Source organism: Monodelphis domestica, chromosome 1 (genome assembly GCF_027887165.1).
Source record: "Monodelphis domestica isolate mMonDom1 chromosome 1, mMonDom1.pri, whole genome shotgun sequence".
NCBI classification, from domain to species: domain Eukaryota; kingdom Metazoa; phylum Chordata; class Mammalia; order Didelphimorphia; family Didelphidae; genus Monodelphis; species Monodelphis domestica.
This window is the reverse complement of record NC_077227.1, coordinates 176,934,918-176,959,658: the sequence shown is the minus strand read 5'-3', so window position 1 is coordinate 176,959,658 and position 24,741 is coordinate 176,934,918. Positions and strand designations below refer to the sequence as shown.

The window sequence follows — 24,741 nt, the reverse complement described above, 5'->3', positions numbered from 1 at the left end:
CATGGCACATTCTCCTCAGCAGCTGTCTCTGCTGCTCCATAGACTCTGCCTTTCCTGGCGAGAGTGCCTACCATGCACAGACGGCTCATTCATATTTTATCACGGGCCCTCTGCTTGCCAAGAGGAGTTCAGTAGAGAGAGGGGGATGTAAAGAAGAGGAGAGGGAGACGGGAGGGGAGGTAGAGGAGAGAAAGGAGAACTCCTGACATGCTAAGAGAGCAGGAGGAAGGGGGGAAAGGTGAAAGCAGGAAATGGTGAGTGGAGGGAAACCGTGAGAAGAAGAAAAGTGGAGAGGAAAAGCTCACTGAGATGGGAAGAAGAGAGGGACGGAGGGAAGACAGGCAAAAGTGGTAGAGTTGGAAAAGAAGAAATGTTGAGGAAAAGAGATGAGGGTAAAGTGGGAATCATCAACAGATGTAGGGAGAGAAAAGGGAAGAAGAAAGGATAGATTTGATGAGCTAGAGAAATAAACATGAAAGGGGGCAAGGGGGCCGTCTTCCTTCCTTTCCACTCCTCCCGGTTATATATAGGTAAAAGCGGGCTAGCTAGAGACAACAAGCATACTGACCTGTGAAGATATGCCACCTGATTGTAGATGTATAAATCTGCCCTATCTCCACCCCACCTTCAGCTTACACATTCGGCAATGAGTGAGGGTGAAGGAACAAAATATACAGGCTAGGCGGGAAGAATGAAACTCCCAGACCATCTGCTGGCTCTGAGAAATGACTATAGCAACTCCCTTTGTCCCCCTCCCATATGACACTGCCACGGCCAACTCCCTGCTCACAGCTTTGTCCTAAGGATGGAATTGTGGGTAATGACCAGCTACCTGAGCCTGGTCATGACCTCAATAAAGCGGGAAGGTAGTGAGGGCCCAAGCTGGGAGAATCAGGGGGGTGGGGAGGTGGGGAGGTGGGAGGGGGCCAGACCAGGCAGTGCCCCAAGCTGTGTGTTTTCTTTCAGGCAGGGAAGGCTTCCAAGCCGACAGGATGGAATTAGATTTCACAGCGCAGAAAGCAGCTCACAGGTCTATAAATCTCAGCCTCCTCCCCCGCTTCTTTCTGTGCTTCCCCCCCTCACTTTCACTGTTTTGTTTTCTTGGCTGCAGAGAATCCCCCTCCTTCCTCCTTCCCTCTTCCTCCCTCCCTGCTCTGTCTGTCCTTGGGTGAGGGCACAGGCGAGTCAAGTGGATGTCAGGGCAGTGACCTTCAGATGGGCCAGGTCAGGATTCAGGTGAGAACACAGCCCTGCCTTAGCGAGGGGACCAGAGTAGAACGTTCCAGGAGCTTCAGCACTCTTCAGTGTGTCTCCTCTAGAGATTTCCGTCTCCAGCCCTCCCTTTTTCTGTCTCGTTTATCTTATTTCTCCCTCTGTCTGTTTCTGTCTTCTCTTGCTCCCTCTCCTGCTTAGTCTCCTTCTCCCACCACCCCACCCTCTCTTAGACAAAACATTAACCTAGATGCATTCTTATACCCAAGAGCAACCATCCACAAATGAGTAAGTATAAGTAAATGTTCTCAAATATGCCCCATCCTTACAATCTGCTGTGTGACAGCCACAGAACAGGAGAGATCCTAATCACACCAAAGGCATTTGCCACCCTGATTCTACCGAAGGCCCAGGAGAAGCAAGCTAGTGGTCAGATGAGACCCCCAAGGGGTCACTCGGTGCCAAGGCCACCCCTTCCTTACAACTTGATGGTCAGCATCTTTGATCTGGGAATAAGAAGTGATGAACAGTTCCCTGCCCTTCCCTCCCTCACCATTCTCCTCCCTCCCTTTCCCCCATACATTCCTCTGGGGCTGGAATGTCTAACATGCTGTGTTTTTCTGTTCTTAGCTGGATGACTATGTGGCCTCTGAGGGGGCAGTGCAGCGGGTGCTAGTCCCTGCTTATGCCAAGCAGCTCTCTCCAGCAACACAACTGGCCATCCAGCGGGCATCTTCAGAGACAAGCCTGGAGAATGGGGCCAAGCTGCCCCCGCCCCGCCCAGAGGATGTACTCAGTGCTGCAGCCGCCTTGGACAGTGCCTTGGAGGATTCGGTCCCTGGTGGGACTGGGGAGCTAAGACTATCTTTGGGGTTCGCAGCTTCTCCTGGCAGGGCCAGAGGGGGTGGGCAGAAGAATTCCAGGCGCAAACGGGATCTGGTGCTCTCTGTGAGTGTGCTGAATTTCTACAGTTCTTTTTAAACCCAAAGGGCCAAGTGGTGGGTGGATTGATGTGAAAGGACAGCAAAGTCCACAACCTTTTCCAGGGATTTTACAATAACCCTGACAGTCAGGAAAATCTTCCTTATGGGATTACGGCAAGTTGGCACTCCCAAGAGTCACTGGAACCAGTTTGCAAATGTATCCAGTAGCTCTGAGTGGGTACCAGGGCCTCTACCGTTATAGGTGTTGACCAGGAAGGACCTACGTAGGCTTTAGACTTGAGGTGACTCCAAAGGTGGAGAGGAGCTCCAGACCTACACAGGTAAAATTCTAGAGCCTCATCTTCAAACAGAGATGCTAGTTAGCTCAAGACTCCTGAGGAATTTGGTCTGAACCAGGTCTTCCAGAGATTCCTCCTGAAAATGGTCTCAGATCCCAAAGGCAAGATGTTAGGATCATCCTTTCCAGTTGGACGTCCTCCAGAACAGCAGCTGCTTTCAGGCTAGAGAAGACCTCTTAGAATCACTGCAGTTTCTGGTTCAACTATTATCCTTCTATCCTGTGGGGAGGCTGAAGTGAGGGGAAGGTGGGGTTGGCAAGAGATCCCAGACCTAGCAGTGGGGACTGGTGGATTCTAAACCCACCTACTGGTCATTACAGTGTCTTTGTTAATCCTGGGATGCACTTTTTTCCCTACATCTAACTTAAATTCTACTTGTTATGATATAAATCCATTTCCTCATTATAAAATCTCACTAAAGACCTTACATGGTATTTTAGCCTCCCAGCCCTATCCCTCTAAAGCCCCCAGAAAAATACTTTTGGCTTAATTTTAGTGACATTTACCTTTCCTCAGAAAAATCTCTTTTTCAACTCTTACCACTTCTCTCAAGTTGGGGTATCCAATCATGGGCCTTGAATGTCAGATGAAGTCACTTAGGTCTGCTATTCCTTTGGAACCCCAGCTCTACATTTGGTGGGAACAAAGTCAGTGCCCTTTCAGGGTCTTCTCTCCTTCTCACCTTCAGCAGTACTCTAAAAGGTCTTTCCTGCCAAGAACAGATGTGTTTAGTCTCTCTCATGTGAGTTTCTGGCCCAATACAACTCTTATTTCTGACTGTATTAAAAATGGAACAAGGGCCTCAGAAATGCAGAAGAGCGATATAATATAGTGGCTAGAAGAACTGTGTCATAGACCCTGTTGGCAGTCTGGTGAGGTCTAGAGCCTTCCTTTCAGAATGTTTTTAAATTCATAAAAGAAAATACAAAAGATTATAAAGGAAATAAACTACATTAAAGTAGTTGCCAAAATATATATTTTTAAAATGTTTGCATCCCCCAAGTTCAGAACCTCCTGGTCACTAGAATGACCAGGAAGCTAAGCAGTATAGTAGATACTGGACCTAGATACAGGAAGACCTGAATTCATAGCTGGTCCTAGCTGTGTACTTTTGGGCAAGTCGCTTATCTTTGGTTTGTCTCAGTTTCCTCAACTGCAAAATGGGGATAACAGCATCTACCTCTCAGGTTTGTTGTAAGGATCCAATGAGGTAATACCTGTAAAGTGCTTAGCACAGTTTGTGGCACATAGGAGGTACTTAATAAATGCTAGCTATTATTTTTCTTAACCCCAAAAAGGAGTGAGATCCCTCACTGTAAGTTTTCAGGCAGAAGCTGGATGTTAAGAATGTTATCAGGGCAGCTGGGCCACACAGTGCATAGAGAGCCAGGCCTAGAGTCAGGATGGCTTCTGTTCTAATGTGACCTCCGATACTTCCTAGCTAGGTCACCCTGGGCAAGTCTCTTCATCCTGTTTGTCTAGTCCCTGCCCTTCTGTCTTTTTTTTTTTAATTTAGTCAATTTAGAACATTATTCCTTGGTTATAAGAATCATATTCTCCCCCCCCCCCAATAGCCAATGTACAATTCCACTGGGTATTACATGTGTCCTTTATCAGAACCTATTTCCATGTTGGTATTTGCATTAGGATGTTCATTTAGAGTCTACATTTCCGATCATATCCCTTCGACCCATGTAATCAAGCAGTTGTTTTTCTTCGGTTTTTTCACTTGCACAGTTTTTCCTCTGGATGTGGATAGTATTCTTTCTCATAGATCCCTCCGGGTTGTTCAGGATCACTGCATTGCCACTAATGGAGAAGTCCATTACCTTCGATTATACCACAGTGTATCAGTCTCTGTGTACAGTGTTCTCCTGGTTCTGCTCCTCTCGCTCTGCATCACTTCCTGGAGGTCGTTCCAGTCTCCATGGAATTCCTCCAGTTCATTATTCCTTTGAGCACAATAGTATTCCATCACCAACAGATACCACAATTTGTATAGCCATTCCCCAAATGAAGGACATCCCCTAATTTTCTAGTTTTTTACCAACACATAGAGCACAGCTATGAATATTCTTGTACAAGTCTTTTCCCTTATTATCTCTTTGGGGTACAAACCCAGCAGTGCTATGGCTGGATCAAAGGGCAGACAGTCTTTTAGTGCCCTTTGGCCTGTCCTTCTGTCTTAAGAGTTGTTACTGAGACCAAAAGCAAAGGGTTAAAAAAAAAAAGAATGTTATAGAAGAGATTCTTGAAATGAGGGTAGAGAAGGAAGCGAAGAGTTTGAATTGGGCTACCTCGGAGGTCCCTTCCAACTTGAGGTTCTAGGGCATAGGCTAGTAGTAAAGACACCCATGAGGTGATTTGGGAGCTCTAGCTGATGTCTTATATCCTTCCCTATTCTCTCCCCAATTAGGAGGGAAAAAGTCTCCATTGGAAATTCTGGACCAGAAAGGTTCTCTTGCCAAGAAAGGACACATATAATAAATAGTGCCAAGCTGTAGAAAGGTTTATGCAGAGGACCCCAGAGGAAGGTCAGTCCAAAAGTGGCCTTCCCTGAGGGGATAGTAACAAAAGAATTGTTTATAATAACAATTATAATAGTAAATATATATAGCAAGTAACTATAAAACAATATATAATAAATATAAATAGCAATTATAATAACAGCATTTGTATAGCACTTCACCTGTGTTAAAATGTACCATGCTTGCTATGATTCTATTTTTTCTCTCATTTCTAGAAATTGGTTCACAATGTGCATAACCACATCACAAATGACAAGAGATTCAATGGGTCAGAAAGGTGAGTTCCTTCTAAATGGATAGCATCAAGGAGTGACTCTTCTAAAGGAAGGGGGGGTTGCTAGGGTAGGGAAGGAGGGCAGAAAGAAGTTGAAGTATTGTGACTACCACTCCTTAATAGAGGGTGACTCTAGTAGAGGTCTAGTGTAGAAATGTAGATAGGACTTTGTCCACGAAGAGGCCATGGAGCCTCTGGAAACTTGAAGGAAATTATTCTGATATCCACTGAGTACTGGGTGGTTTGCTCTACTCAGAATCCAGAAAAAAAACAACAGCTTACTCTCTTTAATGTGGCAGTATCAAGTCCTCTTGGAACATTTCAGTGGTGAAATTCCTCCTGGAGAAACTTAAACAGGAGCTGGTGACCAGTCCCCACAATTACACTGATAAGGAATTGAAAGGTAAGAAAGCCTGGGGAAACCTCCATCTCTAATTTCTCTGTTTGCCCCTCCTGGAGTCAGCAAAGGAACCTGACTAGGGGATGAGTTGGGTGGCTTTGGTATTAGATTGAAGCCAGGGATTAAGGTTATTTTTCTCCTCTTCCTACCTCTGTCCACACAATTAGCTCCCCCAAGTGCCTGTTTATCATTCCCTTCCTCAGAGTTTAAGGTGAAGTTTAGAGTCGAGAGCTAGAAGATCGACAAGCATTGTGATTTTGTGTAGGGTATAAATCTCAGGGTGAGAGTAGCAGAGAGGAAATAAGCAGAAAACCCTCTGGCAGAGGTCTGACCCTTTGTCACAGGATTAGAGGATCAAAGACAAAGAGCTGGGAAGGATTGTAGAGTCCAAGCCCCTCATTTTACAGGTCCTAGATAGTAAGTCTAGGCTTTACCTCTTTCTTTCCTTCTCTTCTTCACCCACAGCTAATACTCCAGGCTTATGAATTGGAAAATTCTGCTGAAGGGTGGCTTGTAAATCTTTCTTCTCAGGGCTTCCAACTTGCAGCATGTAGCAGGTTTTTAGCTCAGGGATACTGGTATATGTTGAGATGGAAAAAGAAGGCCAAACAGAAAAGGAATAAGTGCCTGCTAGCTCTGGCCATAATCTCTAAAGGATCTTGCATCTATTCTGCCTCAGAGGCCTTCAGGAACCTCTTCTCTTCCCCCACGATAGGGGCTTGTGTAGCCTACTTCCTCACCAAAAGACGTGAGTACCGAAACTCCCTGAACCCCTTTAAGGGCCTAAAGGAGAAAGAGGAGAAGAAATTGAGGAGTCGTCGATATCGGGTAAGAGGTCTCCACGTTCTCCATTCATACTACCAAACCCCCGATATCACCACACTGTAGAGTTAGGTAGAGGAAAAAAGAACTTGTAATTGGCTGAAACCCAGGAAAAAATAGGGACCAGGAGAGGAGGATAAAGCTGCCCCATCTAAAGTTGATCTGAGGATTGGGATCCTACTGGCCAGAGCCTCAAATAGGGGCAAAGCAAAAGACAGAGGTACAAGATGAAGGGGAATATACAAGGTACATTTTTAACCTTAGAAAGTCCTTTCCTTTTGTATTATTTTTTGTACCAAGTAAAGCCCTCTATATTGTAGAAAAGGCTCAAAGCCTCTGGTGGATAGTCAAAACAGGGGGTATTAATTTCCAAAACTTACTTTAAGTGCCTTATTCTAGAGTTCTGACTCTCAAGCACAGATCTCATGCCTTCTTTCCCAGATATTCTTGTTCCCCCAGACATTCCCTAAAATTTGATCTGTATTCATCTCTCATCCTAACTTCTGTCCTGTGATGACTGTAGCTCTTTGCTAACCGATCCAGTATCATGAGGCACTTTGGAGCTGAGGAGCAGCGCCTGTGGAAGGATGTGACAGAGGAATTAATGTCCGATGAGGAAGATAGTCTTAATGAGCCAGGAGTCTGGGTAGCCCGCCCACCTCGATTCAGGGCTCAACGCCTCACTCAACTTTGTTACCATCTGGATGCCAATTCTAAGCATGGCACCAAAGCCAATCGGGTATATGGACCTCCCTCAGAGCGACTGCCTTCTGCTGAGGCCCAGCTCCTGCCCCCAGATCTCTATAACCCCAACTTCCAGGAAGAAGAAGAAGGTGGTGACGAAGATGCACCTGTCTCCTCACCTTTTGACCAATCCCACAAAACCTTTTGCCCTGACTTGAACTCATTCATTGAAATCAAAGTAGAAAAGGATGAGTGAATTATTATGACCAAGAGAAGAAGCTTTGGTTCCTGCCATTCCTTATGCCCTAGGATTGGGGTGACTGGGATTCCTAGATTAACTGGATATTCCTTCCTTTTTGAGAAAGGGATTTTGCATCTCTCTCCATCCTTCATCTCTAATGAAAGTAGGAGCTGCTCATTGGATAAAGAGAACAGTACATGGGGGAGGGGGCATAAATAGGGAACGGGGTGATGAGGAAAATTTATATCAAAGGGAAAAAAGTAATAGCTGGAAGGGACAAGCAGGAAAATGCCAATTTTTTGGATACTGTACCCAAATAATAAGTCAGAGAGAAGAGTGAAGCATTGGGAGGGAAAGGAAGGGAGGGAGGTTTCCAAACAGGAATGTGATGGGTCCACAAAACAAGAGGCCTTTTTGTTACTTATCTAAGCTTCTCTGAGTTTCTTTTTTCTGATTTTACCCCTAGTGATGGGGAGCAGCACTGGCTCCCCAGATCTTGCTCTGCGGTGGAAACAACACAGGACCAGCCCAGGCTAATGCCGCCACCTGCTGGGTGAAATCACTACTGTGAATCTGACCATATGGTCGATTCATATAGGGCAACAAGGATGTCCCATACTGCATGGGTGGTTTCTCCTCCTCCTCAGAGTTTCCAGAAGAGTGTCCCATGATCTGTCCTTCAAGCTTTCTTGGAGTGGGATGTCTCAGTTTCATAAAACACCTGAACCAGTTCAGTCCAATTTGACTAATATAGCAGCTCACAGCAACAAAGCACATTCACATACATTATCTCATTTGGACCTCAAAACATAACACTTTGAGGTACATAGTATACTGTCATCTCTGTTTCAAAGATGAAGAAACAAGCTTAGAGAGTTAGGAACTGTTCAAGACCAAGTTTAGAAAGCTAATGAAAAGGAGGGCTCAGATTAGAATCCAGCTCTTTTGATTCAAGATCCAGTGCTCTTTCTGGGACACTTTGCTGCCTCCCCAGACAGAAAAATGTGAATGGCCCAGATCAGAAAGACCCTGCTACTTCTCAGTTCCAGACCAGACTGAGGAGTCATTGTTGTGGGAACCATTTGGTAGTAACCACTAAAAGAGTGTTCCTACTAATACTTCTTTCTCTGATTACCTACCACTGATCTTCATGCACATCTCAGTTAGAGGTGCAATGGAATGGAAACCCCAGTTGACCAAAGCAATGCTCCAGCTCTCCTTTTCTCCATAGTAGATGAACCTATTAGTCTCCCTCTTTGCTCAGACCCACCAGATGCTAGACTGGAAGGGGATGTTGAAAGACTATAGTATCCTGGCTATCTTTCCCGAGAAAAGCAATTTAAGGGACAGAAGTATTTTCAGTGGACAATCACTGACATTCACTTACACTTTGCAAAGCACTTTATATACATTAGTTCACCAGAAACTCAACAACTTTGTAGGAGAGCTTCTACAGGTATCTCCATTTTACAGAAGAAGAGAATTTGAGTCCCTTGCCTGTGGAAACATGCTGTGTGTCAGAGGCAGAATTTATTATTTTTTGAGGCCAGTCTCCCTGACTTGATCAGGCCAGAGAGCAGTGACTACTTACAGGTTGATCCCATCACTGATCCCTGTAAGAGCTTTGACTTGTTCTGTTTCCAGCTTGGGCCAGTTTGCCTTTCCATAAGTAGCCTGATGGCTCCCTTGTTCCTGGGGTCTCACTACATTGGTGCTGGAGTTAGTGCACATCTCCCCACTGTCTTAGCTCACTGCATCTTGAAACTAACTCCTGAGCTCCAATGATCCAACAGACTCAACCTCCCCAAACAGATTACAGGAGTGCCCTCCCCCATCCCACTTGGTCAGAAGCAGAATTAAAATTCATATTTTCCTGATTTCAAAATTAGCACTTGATTCTTTATGCTATACATCAAACTGCTCACATTTGTTAAATTGAGTAGGCGGGCCAGAATACTTTGTCAGCTAACCCTTCCAATTCTCTTTCTTGATCCTGATACCTCAAACCATTCTTTTTTTTCCCCCTTTTGTCTTAGAATCAATACTGTGTATTGGTTCCAAGGCAGATGAGGGGTAGAAAAGCGTAAGGGCTGGGCAATGGAGGTTAATTGACTTGCCCAAGGTTACCCAGTTAGAAAATATCTACAGCTAGTTTTGAATCCAGGACTTCCCATCTGTAGGCCTAGTTCTCAATCCATTGAGCCACCTAGTTGCCCCCATTTCAAATCATTCTTGACTACTACTTTCTGATATTAGAACATTATCAAGCTCAGGGACAAATCCCAAAGCCTGACCAAGGAAACAGGAGGGCAGCCTAATAAGAGATTACGAGAGGAAGGGGACATCACTAGATATGATGAAATTATGATGAATTAATTTCCTAAAAAGGAAATTATCAGACAACTTTCCTTCCCCATTCCCTGGAGCTACCACTGTACTGTAATAAAAAATGTCCAAAATGTTGACACAGAAATAGCATCTAGTTACCTTTGTATAATTTGCATAGTCATTTACTGCCTACTGCAAATAAATCATTCCTCTAGATCTCCCTTACTCCAGCTCTTAGTATGCTAATTTAAACAAAAATTAATCTGGAAGAAAGTACTGACTAATATCCAGTTAGGTATATATTCATCCTTGGCCACTGATTCTTCTTCCCCCTCCCCCCCCCCCCTTTTGGAGCCTGCTAATCTGGTCTCTCCTCTTTTATGTCCATTCTGATCCCTTTTTACTTATTTGCATTTTTCCTCTGTTTCTGGGTCATATTCTCTCCCCCCTCCCCCCATTCTTTATTGCCAATCTGCTATGGGCTACCTAAACCAGTACCTGCCCCTGCCTAATACACCAAACACCTGAAACCCTCTTGAGAAATTCCATTCCTAAACACCAGGTGGTGTATGTCTCGGTGTCTCTTCATCTCTGCCTCCAGGTTCTCCCTACTCTCTTTGCTCCTAAGTCCCTCTCCCCATTTAGGTCTTTTTCTGACATATGTGTGTGAGTATGTGATATATAAATATATATGTATATATTCATATACGGCCCTCTGGGTCCTTGTGGCTGTATCTCTAGGTCAAAGTTTCCCTTCCCTTCCCCCTCTTTCCTTGTCATCACTGGATCCTAGATTTAGAGCAGAAATGGAACTCCTTCCGCATGATCTAGTACAGACTCATCATTTTACAAACGAAGAAACAGACCTGGAGAGAGGTTAAGTGTTTTGCCCAGTGACACACAGGTAGTATGTGGCAGAGCCAAAATTCGAACCCAGATCCTCAGACTAGAGCTGGGGACGTTCTATCCACACTGCCTCATTCTCTCTATCCTTGCAGACCTTTATTCCCGTTTTGGGGTGTCTAACTCTGCCTCACCTGGCCTTTTTCTTCCTCTACAGCAGACTCCATTTCCCTTTCACATATGTCCATCTTGCTTGTGATTCTTACTCCTCCCTTTCTTTTTCTCTTGAGAGCTCTTGTTTCTATTTTTCTCTTTTCATTCTATTTCTGTCTCTAGCTTTTCGGTTCACTCTGTTTTTCCATCTCTCCCTCCGTCTCCACGCTGGGAACAAAGTGACCATGTTTGCGCAGGACATGCCTCTCTCTAGTCGCTTTCATTCCTTATCCTTGCCTTCCACTGTGCCCCTCCGCACATTCCAACTGCAAAGAGTCCTCCCACTGGTTCCGTACACTCTTTCTTTAACTGTATCTAAGGAGGTGTAATAATGACTCATTAATGGTCCCCAATTCTTCTCCCGACTCCACTATCAAAGATTGCAGTATGACCAGAAGAGAGTGTTAACCCTTCTCTCTTCCTTGGGAAGGGTGAACTAAAGATTCCTGCGCTGATACCCCCACCTCTTTCCCTTCCTACAGGCACACCGCGCTCCGCCCTTCTATGAAAGTAGGTCCGGCTGGGCAGACAAAAGTTTAGGAGAGAAGTTCGAGTCTGTGCTTAAGTGTGGAAGCTAAGGGGGGGTGGCTAGGGGGGCGGGGGCCAAAGGGATCCGGGAGCTGGGGGAGGCAGGGCCAGCCCGCAGACTGATGAATAGATAGACTGGTGGATAGAACAGCTTCAGGCGTAGGTCCCCCCAACCTCGTATACTCCCCGATGGGTGGGGGGACTGTACCCCTCTCCCTAGGGGATGCTGTGGGCTCCTGGGCGCCGGGCACCCGGGCCGCCAGCTGAGCCCTCGTGTCCGTCCAGGTACCCCCGGGAATCTAGATTATTGCGGCCAGGGAGAGGGGGAGCAGCCCGAATACCGCCGGGGGCCGGGGCGGGTAGGGGGCTGGAGGCCCCGGACCCGAGGGCATGGAGCGTCTGGGAGAGAAAGCCAGCCGCCTGCTGGAAAAGCTGAAGCTCTCCGACTCCGGCAGTGCTAAGTTTGGCCGCAGAAAGGGGGAGTCGAGCCGGTCAGGGTCTGAAGGGACCCCTGCTTCTGGGAAGGGGCGTTTGAGCGGGTCCGGGGGTCCCAGGAAGCCTGGGACCCGGGGGACTCTTGGAGAATCTGGGGATGAACCACTGGAAGCAGCCCGTGAGCAGGGCCCCCTGGAGGCTGAGCGAATCCGACGCAGCTCCTTTGAGGCGCCGCGCTACGAAGTTCCTTTCCCCGGCGGGGCGCCCCAGCCCCGGGCCTTGCCTCTACCCCAATCGCTGCTCCCCGACATGCGTCTGGAGACACTGGCCCCCGCCTTAAGCCCGCGTTCTAGCTTCGCCAGCAGCTCCGCCAGTGATGCCAGCAAGCCGTCTAGCCCCCGGGGCAGTCTGCTCCTGGACGGGGCGGGGAGCTGCGGAGCTGGTGGCAGTCGGCCCTGCAGCAACCGAACCAGTGGCATCAGTATGGGCTACGACCAACGCCACGGGAGCCCCCTGCCCACTGGGGCATGTCCCTTCGGCCCTCCCTTCGCTGGGGCTCCTACAGGCTTTCCTCCGGGCGGGGTCCCCCCTGCCTACCCCGACCTCCATGCTGCCATAAACCGGCTTTGCTCTCACCGGCCCACGGGTTTCGGCTTTCAGGAGAGCCGTCACTCATACCCACCGGCCCTGGGCAGTCCCGGGGCCCTGGCTGGGACTGGTCTGGGAGCGACTGGGCCCTTAGAAAGGCGAGGGGCGCAGCCTGGACGACATTCTGTGACCGGCTACGGGGACTGCGCAGCAGGCGCCCGCTACCCAGAGGAACTGGCAGCGTTGCTGCGACTAGCTGTGGGAACCGGAGGGCGGGAACCAGGCGCCCACGGGGAACCCCCCGGTACAGAATCCTCGGGGCCTGAAGACCCGCCTGGCCCCTTCCCACAAGAGGCAGGCCGGGGTCGGGCCCGAGAACATGAGTCTAAGGAGGACTACTTCGGTGAGTGAGGGCAGAGATGGGTGGACTGGGGTTGGAGGGATAAGGTGCCTCAGGAGTGTGGCAGTCTCTCCACGGATTTAAGTTGCAGAGAGAGACAGGCAGTAGACACCAGAGGCCTCCATCTGCTTAGTCCAGTTTCTGATGGACCAGAGTATCCGATTCTTTACATCCCCACGTCCCCAAGATATCCAGCGGGTTCCTCTTCACATCCCCACCCCCAAACGGTTACGGCTCTGATTTTTTTTTTTTTTGCCCCTGAAGGTGCTTCGGGGGAACAGGGCAGGAGTGGGATAGACAGAGCACCCCCCCCTTCAGCCTGGTTCCCCTTTTCCCCGCCGTGCCCGAGCAGGCGCCTGCCCGCCTTGCCCCCACCCCATCCCCTGTCTCCGCCCGCAGGAATGCGGGGAATGCAGGGGTGATGGGGGTGGGGAGGGCAGGCTGCGTGCTGGCTCCTGCCCGGCCCGCTCCAGGTGCCCGCAAGGCGGGGCGGATTGGGAGGGGGGTGCCTTCCTCCGCACACGCCTTGCGGCCCGTCGGGGAAATGGAGCCAGTGAAGCAGGAGGGAGTGCCTTGGGGCGGGAACGGGGACCCAGGTGCCTGCCCCACCCCAGCCTAGCCTGCTCTCAGACTTCAAGCATTTACTAGTAAGTAGACCTGGTAGTGCCAGCTTCATACCCCCCCTCCCCTTCCCCCAGCCTGTCCCCACCTTCCAGAGGTCAGGGCAGGAGCAGGGAACCACAGGGACTGATGCCTAGGATATTTATACTATTATCATTGAGAGTGACCTGGAGTCACTGCCAGCAGCCAGCAGCTTGGCAGTAACCCTGGGACTGGTCTGTTTGCAGTTGGGACCCCAAAGGCCCATCATCCCCATACCGACTTCCCACCCCCATACCTAGGACTGCCGGGCTCACTAGACTTCCTAAAGGCTTTAGGGTCCCCCACCAGTTTTCATTAGGATTTTCCCTCTCCAGTTTAATTCGGCATACATGGTTTGATTGAAGACCCAACTTTTGCCTGGTCGAGGGGTACCACAGTTGTGTGGAACCTGCCTTCCAGGATCTCACAGACTGAGAAGAAAACTACTTGCTCTGGAAATAGGATTAGAAAATGTTGGACCATACAATCAAAAGCCTAGACTTGGGAAGCCCTGGGAGAGATCACATTGAGATGTTGAATCCTTGAATTTGCATATGATTTGCCTGCATTCTGATCTGCTGGTGGTTTGTCCCCCTAGCAATTTTTCTAGTTAAAGGTTTTATTCTTGGTCCTGTAAATACAGTCATTTTCTCCTTCTCACCTGCCCTATTGTCATCGATCCAAAGCCCCCCCTCCCAGGACCCCTGGGATCTGTGAGCAATGGGAAGACCGGGAAGGGATATTGGGGGGAAGGGTTCCAGGCTGGCTTAGAGGGCCTTACAGAGTTCAACCCCAGCCCCCACTCCCAGCCACAGACTGAGAGGAAAGAAAGCAGAGGATCTGATCCAGAGAGAGCAGATACAGCAGGCAGACAATCACCTGGCAGGGCCTCTTGGAACTTTGCTTTTGGGGCCCAGGGAAGGTGGCTGTTAGTAGAAGCCATCTCTTCCTTTCAAGCTTTAATGCCTAGAACATTCTGGAGGAATCCAGGAAGGATGTGATCAATAGGAAGGGGCATTAGGGGGAGGATGCCATAGAAGTGGAAAGGTGAACATGGCTGATCGCTCTCCTTGTTTCCCCATAATTTCTGAGGCTTCCTGGTAAGGTGGCTCTGACATGCCCCTTGAGGCATTGCTCCCCTGGTTATGGATCTTCCCTACCGGGCAGGTTGTGTTCAGAACCCCGAGGCTGAGACTCCTACCCCCTACCCTGGCCACTAGATCTCCTTTCCCTACTGAGGACCCCCTAAAAATCTTTCCCCTCTCAGCCCCCATCTCCCTTGTATGACCACCCCTATGTAATTGCCCCCCTCTCCCCGCTAACTAGTCCTGGCCCATTTCTCCCTAGCTGTAGCCTTGCCCAGCTGCTGTAGGGTGGAGGCAAAACAGGTCCAGGCCCATCAGTTGCTGCAGCTGCAGCACGAGGCTCCCAAGCCCCTGGGCGCGGGCTGGGATGGGCCCCAACTTGTAGGTCGCAAGGCTGTGCTTGGGCAGGAGCGCGCCACACCACAGGGGGAGGGGCAGGCCCGGGTCCCATTCAGATCTGCTCTCTGCTTGGTGCTGGCCCAACCTGGGGGGACCTAGGCATGGCTGAGAAGTGACCAGAGGAAGAAGATTCCTCTGTGCCTGGGACACTTGCAGCCATTCCACCCCTTCCTCTCCAAAGAAATGACAAAGAAAGAAAATGGAAAGGACGGGGACATCTCTTCCCAAACTTAGCCCCAGTCATCCCATCCCACCACATTTTCCCCTCCTCCTTATCTACTGCCTTCTTCTCCATATGGATTCCTCGCTGTCTACCTCAGTAGCCACCATGATTCTTCATTACTTCCTGCCCTCCTCCCTTATCCAAATAAGCCTACCTGCCTTCAAGAATCATAGGATATTAGACCTGGAAAGGACCTTCGACGTGGTTCCAAATTTGTTATTTTACAAATGAGGAAACTGAGGTCCTACGAGATAAGCTTTAGGAGACAGTTCATGCCCCCAACCTTCCTCGAAGCTTTCATTGCTTACTTCTGCTCTCTCCCCTCTGAATTCTCCATCTTGTCTATGCCGTTGGGGTTAGGACTTAATAATATGCTGAATATGGTGTCACGCTGTTTAGGGTTGTTTTGCGGAGTGGTCTTTTCTCCCCAAGTAGACTAACCTTCCTGAAGATTTCCCATTCTTCTCACAGTGCTTAACCAGGGCTGGGCACAGTCGAAACCCAAGGGATGGCTCTAATGAGTGAGCAGTCTGAGGACTGCTAGCTCTGCTTTCTCTCAGCATAGCCAGGATTTTCTACCCTCTTTCCCCAAAAGGAAGAGCCTATAAAACCAATTTCTACCCTCTTCCCAAGCCTGTATCTGTACCCAGCAGGGGAGAGGGAAGAGGACATGAGAGGGTGAGAGGAGGAAGGATCCCGGTGTGGTGACCTCTTCTCTTTTCCCTTCTCACAGGCACATGTATAAAGTGTAACAAGGGCATCTATGGGCAAAGCAATGCCTGCCAGGCCCTGGACAGCCTGTACCACACCCAGTGCTTTGTCTGCTGCTCTTGCGGTGAGTGAAGCCCTCCTCCAAGCCAGGAGGGATGGGGGCAGGTACAAGAGTCAGAAGAAATGGCAGCATCCGGGGTGGGATGAGGATGGGAGCAACGGGAAACCTCTTGATGGTTCATTTTCTCAGGGGAGAGCTTCTACCAAGTGTGTGGCACCTACTTCTTTCCCATCCTTCTTTTCTCCCTGCTTGTCTTCTTTATTTCCCTCTCTTTTTCTCTCTTCTCTCACTGCATCAGGTAGTTTATTCCCCCTTCCTTGCTTCCTCTATGGATCAGTTTTCCTCCTTCTTCCGTCAGCCTTCCTTTTCTACATTTCCCTCCTTTCTCATGTCTGTCTTCTCTTTTCTTCTTCCTTCCCTCCCTCCCTCCCTCCCTCCCGCTTTCTCTGTTGTGTTCCCTGCCTGCATATAGCCTAGGCTCTGGACTCTGGGCTCTGAGCTTTGGGTCCGGGCCTGCAGCCCTGTGCTTGGTGGGGTTTAGTCTTGGGCAGCCAAGTTGCCTGGGGCGACGGTGAAAGACAGGAATGTGAAAGGGGAGGGGGGGTGGGCTTAGGGAATGGGGAGCTGGGAGAGGGGTTTTCTCTTGGCTGGTCAGAGTTCAGCCACCTCTCTGGAGCGCAGGCCACTGGGCCATGCCAAGCTGATGACATCACGCTACAGGAATGCCCACTGTTAGCTCAGGAGGCTGTGCAGGGGCTCCCTGTCGACACTGACTCCCCCTGTCCCTCCCTCACTGCCCCCTCCACTGCCGCTCTCCTATTCTGATTCCTTTGCTAAACCTTTAATCTCCTATCTCTGTCTGATGCTCTGACTCCCTCTCTTTTTTTCTCTTTCTTCTTCTCCCTTCCCTCCCCCATTTGACTCTCAGTTGTTGTCTTTTTCAGACTATCTTACTTTCAGCTTCTACCCTTGCCTTCAAACCCTCCCCCCCATTGTTTTTCCCTTTGGTTTCCAGGTCGGCTTTTATAAACTGCCCAAACTGAGTTCTGAATGAAAGCTTGAATGGGAAGATAGCAAAGGTGGGAAATCTGCCCATTTTTGCTTTGGGGCCTCTCAGTTGCCCCCCCATTCCCCACTCCCAGGATCCCTGAGACTCTTTTCACTAACTTGTGGGACACCAATAAAGCCGAAGGAAATCATTAGAGCATTCAGGGTACATCCTGGGGCCCTCCCTGATCTTTAGGGAAGTTGGGGTTGCTGACATCAAAGGCTCAACCCAGGATGTCAGGAAGCACAGCCAGCTTGGCCGCCAAAGCATTTTGTCCTGGTTCCAGGGTCCCTGGATCCTCCAACAGAGTTCATTGAGCTCCAGGAGGGAGTTAGCTAAGGGGATGGTCACAGAGGCAGAAAATGAGAGCGCTCTTGTAAAGAAAAAAAATTTTATGCACAACATAATAGCAAAATACTTTTAAAAGTATCTAATGACTGGAGAAGACTGGGTGGATCAATGAATGGAGGGCCAGGTCTGGAGATGGGAAGTTCCAGATTCAAATCTGGCCTTAGACACATCCTAGCTGTGTGGCCCTGGGCAAGTCATTTCACCTCCATTTCCCAACCTTTCTCTCTCTTCTGCCTTGGAACCAATACTTAGTACTGATTCTAAAACAGAAGGTAAAGGTTTTTTTTTTTTTTAAAATATCTTATGATGATGCAGATGAAGGAAACTCTTTCTTGAGATGAGGATTGGGAGAGATTTTAGAAAGAGTTTGGAGAAGAGTCTGGAACTTGATCAAGGGAAGAAAGGGGGGAAGGCATTTATTAAGTGCTGGGCATTGTGTTAAGCACCTTACAAATATTATCTCAGTTGATCCTCAAAACAACCTTGAAAAGTAGATGCTGTGATCATCCCTATTTTACAGTGAAGACACTGAGGCAGACAGGTTAAGTGATTTAGCAAGGAGCACATAGCTAGTAAGTGTCTGGGGCTGGATTTGAACTCAGGATTTTCTGTCTCCAGGCTTTTTGCTGTATTTTGCTGTGCCACCAGGCTGCTTCTAGGGAGCATTGGTGGGGTCAGGTGGAAAGAGTAGGGTGGGATTTCATGGAAGGGGAGGGGATTAAGATGTTTTATTGCTTTAGGAGTTGGGTAGTAGGGTGGCTTAGCTTGAGCCTCATAGGGTGACTGAAAACTAGATCATGAAATATATGTGCTATGGGGGAAGGAATAAAAGCCTGAAAGGTCTAATCTGTTTTTTTTTTTGGGGGGGGGGACTTCTATCCTGAAGAGGCCTTCTTAGATGCCTCTTGGTCCTGAGGGAAGTTGGGATTGTACAGTAGGTTCCCAGTTCCCCTCACCTCTGTTCTCATTGGGTTCTAGGTAGGACACTTCGATGCAAAGCCTTCTACAGTGTCAATGGCTCTGTTTACTGTGAGGAGGATTACTTGGTGAGTCAGGACTAATTTTTTTGTTGTTCATCATACTTAGTTTTGGCCCGCTTTGGCATGCCTTCCACTCTCCCCATGTAAGAAGTCTCCTTCGTAAGTCACTTTCATCTTGTAGTCACAGGACTATCAGTTCCATGCCAGCTTCTCTCTTTCTGTCCTTCTAGTTTTCAGGGTTCCAGGAAGCAGCAGAAAAATGTTGTGTCTGTGGTCACTTGATCTTGGAGAAGGTAAGGAAAATGGAACTAGAGAGCTGTTACTGGTGGAATGTTTTAGGAGCAGGGAAGATAGAGCCAAGGGCAACTGGGAGGGTGATGAGTCAGGGATGACATGGAAAGGGTTGGGGCAGCCAGTACAAACCTTCCTGTAATTCAGTGTGGTATAATGGAAAGAATGTTGGATTGGGAATCAGAGGACCTAGGTTCAAACCCCTGCTCTATCACTTATTGTCTGTGTGACCTGGGGCAAGCTTTAACCCTTCTGCTTCTCAATTTTCTTGTCTGTAAAATGTAAGGGTTGGGCAAGATGGCTTCTAAGGCCCTTTGTAGCTCTAGAACACTTAATTCTCATGTCACTCCAGTTCTCCAAAACCTCTCCTAGCTTCCTATTATGAGCCACTCAAAACACTTCCATAAGATGACCTCATTTTGCCCATCTAATCTTACCTTCCCCATACCCTTCAGCATGCCCATCTGCCCTAGTTTGACTTGTCTTCTTCTTCTGTTACTCTGCATGCACACTATGTTCTTTCCAACTTCTTCCTCTTCGATGGTCTTATTTTTTCCTATTTGCAATATCTTCCCCTTTCTCTTTCCTCCCTCTCCCATCCTTTGTGTTAGGTTCAGCTTCATTTTTCCAGGTGCAAATCGAGGCCCTTCCTCCACGAAGCCTTCTCTGACTAACCAATATTTTTCTTCACTAAACTGCGTGGCTTTAGAATCTTAGCAACATGATCAGATCGATTTGATTTCCTAAATGTTCTGTAAGGTTTCCCATAGATATGTGAAGACTTTAATGATAACTTTTTTGAGGTCATTCACTCAGTAGACTTTTATTGAGCACCTTCTATATGCAGAAATGCTATGCCATGTGCCCGGAGAAAGTTCTTTGCCCTTTGTTCCTTGACATTAAAAATCTTGTAGTAGTAAAAGAATCAAATACAGATAACACGCAGTTATTTGTTTATGGAAGGTTTATGGGAAAAGCTTAAGAACCATTTCTTTGCCTACGTAGGGTGAAAAGAACACAAAGGTGGGAAACAAGAGATTTCTGGGACCTCAGACAAGTCACTGAATGAATCTTTCTAAGCCTTAGTTTCTTCTTTTGTAAAAGGAAGGTGGCATTGAATCTAGTGGTATATAAGGGTCTCATTCAAGCTTCATATTCTATGATTCTTCTCTTGGATCCTCTACTGTGCCTTACAGTATGTGGGTTCAAGACTGATGACCCTGAACAAATGTTTATTGGAACAAACCGAAGGGCAGAGGGGAAGAAGGTTGAAGACTGCTTCCTGATGGAAGTTCCACCCCGGAGGGTGGACTGGTAGAAAATTCTGGGCTCACATCCACATTAATGTACTCATTTCCCCTCCTCCTACAACTGAGTCAGATCCTGCAGGCAATGGGGAAGTCTTATCACCCTGGCTGCTTCCGCTGTATTGTCTGCAACAAATGTTTGGATGGCGTACCTTTCACCGTGGACTTCTCCAACCAAGTGTACTGTGTCACTGACTACCACAAGTGAGTTTTTCCTGGGAGGTTAGGGGAGACAGCCCTGAGTTACGCCTGGTTCTCTGAGGCCTGAAATATGTTCTGTATCTGACCTTGCCTCTGGCTTTCTCTGTTCCAGAAATTATGCCCCGAAATGTGCTGCTTGTGGCCAGCCCATCCTCCCGTCAGAGGTCAGTACGTCTGGGTTTGCCAGTGTTTAAGAAAGAACTGCTGCTTAAGCCATCCCCTTCCACCACCTCTTCTGCAAGCATTCATGTTGAATCAGAAATATTTCATGCTGATTCCTGGGCGCAATCTCACATTCAAAAGCACAAAACATTCACCCGTCATTGTTTCAACTCACCTTCTCTTCACTTTATCCGGGAATGTCACAGTGCCTTGATCTGACCACATTTTAGTAGGTTCAGGAAAAAGAGTTGGGAGGAAGGCATCCTTCACCTCACCTCTTAGATGGAACATTCTAGAGAAACAAAGCTGATGTACTGTTTCCTAGGCAGGGGTTCTCTCCTCTCCTTCCCCTTCAGCCTAAGGCCACCTTCTCTGAAAATACTCAAACTCCCTTCTTCCTTTCTCTTCCTCTGCTCCCTCCTATTCACTCTGTGCGAGGCACCTTCCTTCTTCCTTTTATTCAAATAACCAATATGATTAATTGCATTAAAAGCAAACAAGAATATATGCTTAAGAATATAAGCCCCCCCCCCAAACACTTGATGAAGTCAAACACTCAGCTATAATGAAAAAAATAACTATATGAAATATAGACATAGATTGTTGGGTTTTTTTTTTTGTGATATGGTTAATGTGGACATATGTTTTGCATGACTTCACAAATATAATTGATATCATTTTGCTTGCATTCTCAGGGGGATGGTTGGGAGGAAGGGAGAGAATTTGGAATTCCAATTTGGGGGGGAAGCTTTTTATTTTGTTGATATTTTATTTTTGTCTTCCAAATATGTGCAAAAACAATTTTTAACATTAGAAAAAAAATTTTGAGTCTCAAATTTCCCCCCTCCCTCCCTCTGTGACCCCTTAACTTATAGAGGGACAACCCCTCATGGTGCCAGATGTGGCCACAGGAGCATGCCACTTGGAGCCTAGCTGTGGGAGAGGAGGAGGGTTTGTGGTGTCCACTGAAGGTGTGTTCACCTCACAATGGCAGTGGGGGCACTTATGTGACCTCATTGTCTGTGTGAGGTATGTATTTGTGGGTTATAGGCAGTGCCCTCATTCCTGCCCACCTGGTGGGGGTGCCTTTTATTTCAGGGCTGTGAAGAGATTGTGAGGGTGATTTCCATGGACCGAGATTACCATTTTGAGTGCTATCACTGTGAGGTAAGTGTGTGTGTGTGTGTGTGTGGGTACAGCAAGGTTGACTTGGGGTGAAATCTCTAAAAGAAACTTGCACTTATGGGAGATATAATAAGAACATTTACAGAGTAACTTTATAAGCCTAAAAATATTTCTCTCACCACAAACCTCAATGGGACACGTAGCATAAGTACAATTAATTCGTCCCATTTTACACATGAGAAAACTGAGCCTTGAACAGGTAAAACAACTTTCCAAGATCCCAAATAGCCAGTTTGTGGCAGAGCTACAACTTGAGCTCAGGAAGCTGGGGGAGCTCATTTTTTCCAATCTTGTTTGACCCTGACTGCTCTGGTTTCTTCCTTCTTTTTCTAAACCCTTACCTTTCAAGATTTATGATGGGGGGGAGGGGGGCAGCTGGGTAGCTCAGTGGATTGAGAGCCAGGCCTGGAGATGGGAGGTCCTAGGTTCAAATCTGGCCTCAGACACTTCCCAGCTGTGTGACCGACCCTGGGCAAGTCACTTAACCCCATTGCCTAGCCCTTACCACTCTTCTGCCATGGAACCAATACACAGTATTGACTCTAAGATGGAAGGTAAGGGTTTAAAAAAAAAAGACTTATAATAGGGAATGCTATCCACCTCCAGAGAAAGAACTGTTGGAGTCATCTATATACATCAGTGTATTTTTGGTTTTATTTTGGGATTTAGGTTATGTATGAGTTTGCTCTCCCAACAATGACCAATATGGAAGTGTGTTTCACATGATCATTTTAAAAAATGAAAATAAATAAACCCTTACTTTCCGACTTAGAATCAGTATTGTGTATTGGTCCCAAGCAGAAGAGTGGTAAGGGCTAGGCAATGGGGTTAAGTGACTTGCCCAGGGTCACACAGTGTAGCATTTAGAATGGATTTGACTAAATTATAAGAGTAAAAAACAATGTTGTGGTCGCCATTTATAGAAATTAACCCTTAAGTCACAAGACTGTTAGTAGCTCCACTAGCTTTATTTTAGTAAGATAAAGATAATAAGAGAGGGAAATATAGAAAGGAGGTAAAGAATTACCTAGCCCATCAACCTAAAGCCTAACAACCCAGAGTCTGGCTCTGAATCCCAGCCTCAGGAAAAAAAAAAAATCTTGCTTCCTGCTGGGTCTCACCTTATATGCCGTTCCCTTCACCCATTAGCTCTCCTACATCACCACCATCCCCAGGAACCAATCACAGTTCCTCAATTAGCCTGGCACCACCAGGGGGGTCAGTGCCTATGGGATCAATTCCCTGGTTGATGACTGACCCAAATTCAGAATAAATGGAAGGGAAGTCTAAACTCTCTTGAGCAAATCAAAACACAAATTCCCTTCTCACAACAGCTAAGGAAGTGTCTAAAGTCAGATTTGAACCCAGGACCTCTTGTCTTTAAGCATGGCCTTCCATCCACTGAGCCACCTAGCTTAGCTGTCCCTTTCTTCCCTATTTTTCTGACTCCCATCCCTTCTGGGGCAATGGGTCCTCCAGCTCCAGGGAAGAGAGCCCATCTCAGCATTTCCACTACAGCAGCGACACCTGGTGTCCTGCTGGAGCATTGCCTCAAGTTGTGTCAGAGGGAGCCTCTAACCCCTCACTGGAGGAGAGGCTGGAGGCTCTGGACAGGTCTGGAATAGCTGGAGCATCCCCTCACGGAGGCGGCCTGTGCCCTTGTTCCACAGGACTGCCGAATGCAGCTGAGCGACGAAGAAGGCTGCTGCTGCTTCCCCCTGGATGGACACCTGCTCTGTCATTCCTGCCACATGCAGAGGATCAGCGCTCACCAGGGCACTGCCAACTACGTTTGAGCCGCCGCCTCCATCAGTTCCTTCTGGCTCCCAAACCCCAGCAGGCAAAGCCCTCCCAGGCAGTGAGCAGTGGCGAGCCCATCGGGGTGGAGGTGAGGGTCCAGGGAAGAAGGCAGGGCAGATGGGTGTACCGCAGGACAGATAGAGGAGAAGCTGGAAGTCTAAGGACCCTGAGAGGAAGAGGTCCTCTTGGGGTTGGAGAGGGATCTTTCTCACCACCAGAAGAATTCTCACGCAGTGAGTAACAAACCACAGAACCTCTCAGAGCCAAGAACTAATCCCCCTTCTGGGCCTGAGAACAGCGGCAGGACAAATTGACAAGTACACACACACTCACCTCCTGGCCTATGCTGCTTCCTTCAGGGCTCCCCAGTCTCCCTCGTGAATATATTTGCAAAACCCAAGCAGAATTCCTGTTTGGAAAAACTAGGAGAAAGCGAGCACCTCCTGAGGGCTTAGACTCGAGCCTCCAGCCAGAGAGGTGTCACTGCCCCTGGGGGAGAGGGGAATGGACCTGTGTTCCTACCACCAAAGCTTCAGGGCCAGCCTAGGGACACAGTAAAGCTCTTAGCCAATGGAAGAGAAGAAAGTTCTCCAGACTGCATGGGACTTTCTGTTAACTAGTGCTGCCCACTCTAAGGTAGGATGTGGTGCCAGCCAGCTCCCTATTATCCTGCAGCCTGTTTCTCAGGGACTCCGTGATGCAGGCTCTAGGGAGCTGGGAGAGAGCACTTGGACTGAATCTAGCTGTGCTCTTTGCTTCCCCATCCTAAGGCCAGAGGACGTAAGGAAGCTGCCCAATGAAAACCATCCCAGAGTGGGTGGTCGTTACGCCCTATAGACTGCTGTCCCAGAAACCTCACACCAGCCAAATGTACCTACCCCTTGCACACCTGTATCCCGCCTCCATCTCCTGGTCTCTCAGCACCTGTGAGCATCAGAGAATCCTGTCACCCTACTGCTCCATTCAGGAAACCCAGGATTACATACACTGGTCCCCCCTCCCCTCCCCCAGATCCTGGCCTGGGCTCTGGGGAGCAGGAGGGAAGTAAGCACTTTGAGACTTGCCTTCTCCTTAATTATGATTCATTCTTCAAATGATGATTCCTTGAACTAAAAATCCCACGTGTTAGGGATGTTCAAGACAATGTGGCCAGCTGAACGGTTTGGGGGACGTTGGTGAGGATTTTTTCAAGTGACTGGGAATGAGGAGACAAGCTTGGCTATAGTCACGAGTGCCAGGGACCTCTAGACTTGGAGAATAACTTCTGTACTCGGAAGTAAAGAGACCCTGTCCCTCCCCTAGGTAACTGGGACCCTAAAATTTCACTACTATCTTTCTTTCAAAGAGTCTGTTTATATTTTTAGATGATTCTTTCAATTTCATTTTCTCATCCTCTTGCCCCATAATTCCATGCTCCAAGAAGTGGCAAGATGGGCAAAATGCACTTTTTGGAAATGCGTGAAATTAAGATCTGTCATTTGTTACTGAAAAAAATAAAAACAAACCAAAAGAAAAAA

General features: G+C 48.0%; 3 protein-coding genes and 1 long non-coding RNA gene across 5 annotated transcripts in view; 3 read left to right on the top strand and 1 right to left on the bottom strand.

Annotated features, from left to right (window-relative positions):
• The window catches only part of C1H14orf93 (chromosome 1 C14orf93 homolog), a 27,856-nt gene extending 19,989 nt beyond the window's left edge, over window positions 1-7,867 (top strand). Inside the window, exons 3-7 of the mRNA XM_007479807.3 lie at window positions 1,843-2,160; window positions 5,238-5,299; window positions 5,596-5,699; window positions 6,412-6,524; window positions 7,042-7,867. Of these exons, the coding sequence (XP_007479869.1) occupies window positions 1,843-2,160; window positions 5,238-5,299; window positions 5,596-5,699; window positions 6,412-6,524; window positions 7,042-7,458 (1,014 nt within the window). The 3' untranslated portion in view covers window positions 7,459-7,867. The remainder of the gene's footprint in view (window positions 1-1,842; window positions 2,161-5,237; window positions 5,300-5,595; window positions 5,700-6,411; window positions 6,525-7,041) is intronic.
• On the bottom strand, window positions 2,069-11,364 carry LOC103102795 (uncharacterized). Its single transcript, XR_460741.3, has 3 exons — window positions 10,809-11,364; window positions 6,131-6,271; window positions 2,069-4,446 (listed from the first exon to the last, which is right to left on the bottom strand). It is a non-coding gene; the product is annotated as an uncharacterized LOC103102795 (long non-coding RNA).
• On the top strand, window positions 11,363-24,741 carry AJUBA (ajuba LIM protein). 2 transcript variants are annotated; one of them, XM_003340046.4, is made up of 8 exons: window positions 11,363-12,781; window positions 15,861-15,962; window positions 18,277-18,344; window positions 18,509-18,571; window positions 19,950-20,080; window positions 20,190-20,241; window positions 21,338-21,406; window positions 23,095-24,741. In XM_003340046.4, the coding sequence occupies exons 1-8, from the start codon at window positions 11,746-11,748 to the stop codon at window positions 23,218-23,220; spliced, it is 1,647 nt and encodes a 548-aa protein (XP_003340094.2). In that variant the 5' UTR covers window positions 11,363-11,745; the 3' UTR covers window positions 23,221-24,741. The 2 variants fall into 2 exon arrangements, with proteins under 2 accessions (XP_003340094.2, XP_056666010.1); XM_056810032.1 differs by lacking the exon at window positions 15,861-15,962 and having other exon boundaries at window positions 11,383-12,781.
• HAUS4 (HAUS augmin like complex subunit 4) overlaps window positions 23,248-24,741 on the top strand; it is a 45,223-nt gene continuing 43,729 nt past the window's right edge. The window contains exon 1 of the mRNA XM_056810033.1: window positions 23,248-23,457. The gene's annotated coding sequence lies outside the window, so the exon portion shown is untranslated. The remainder of the gene's footprint in view (window positions 23,458-24,741) is intronic.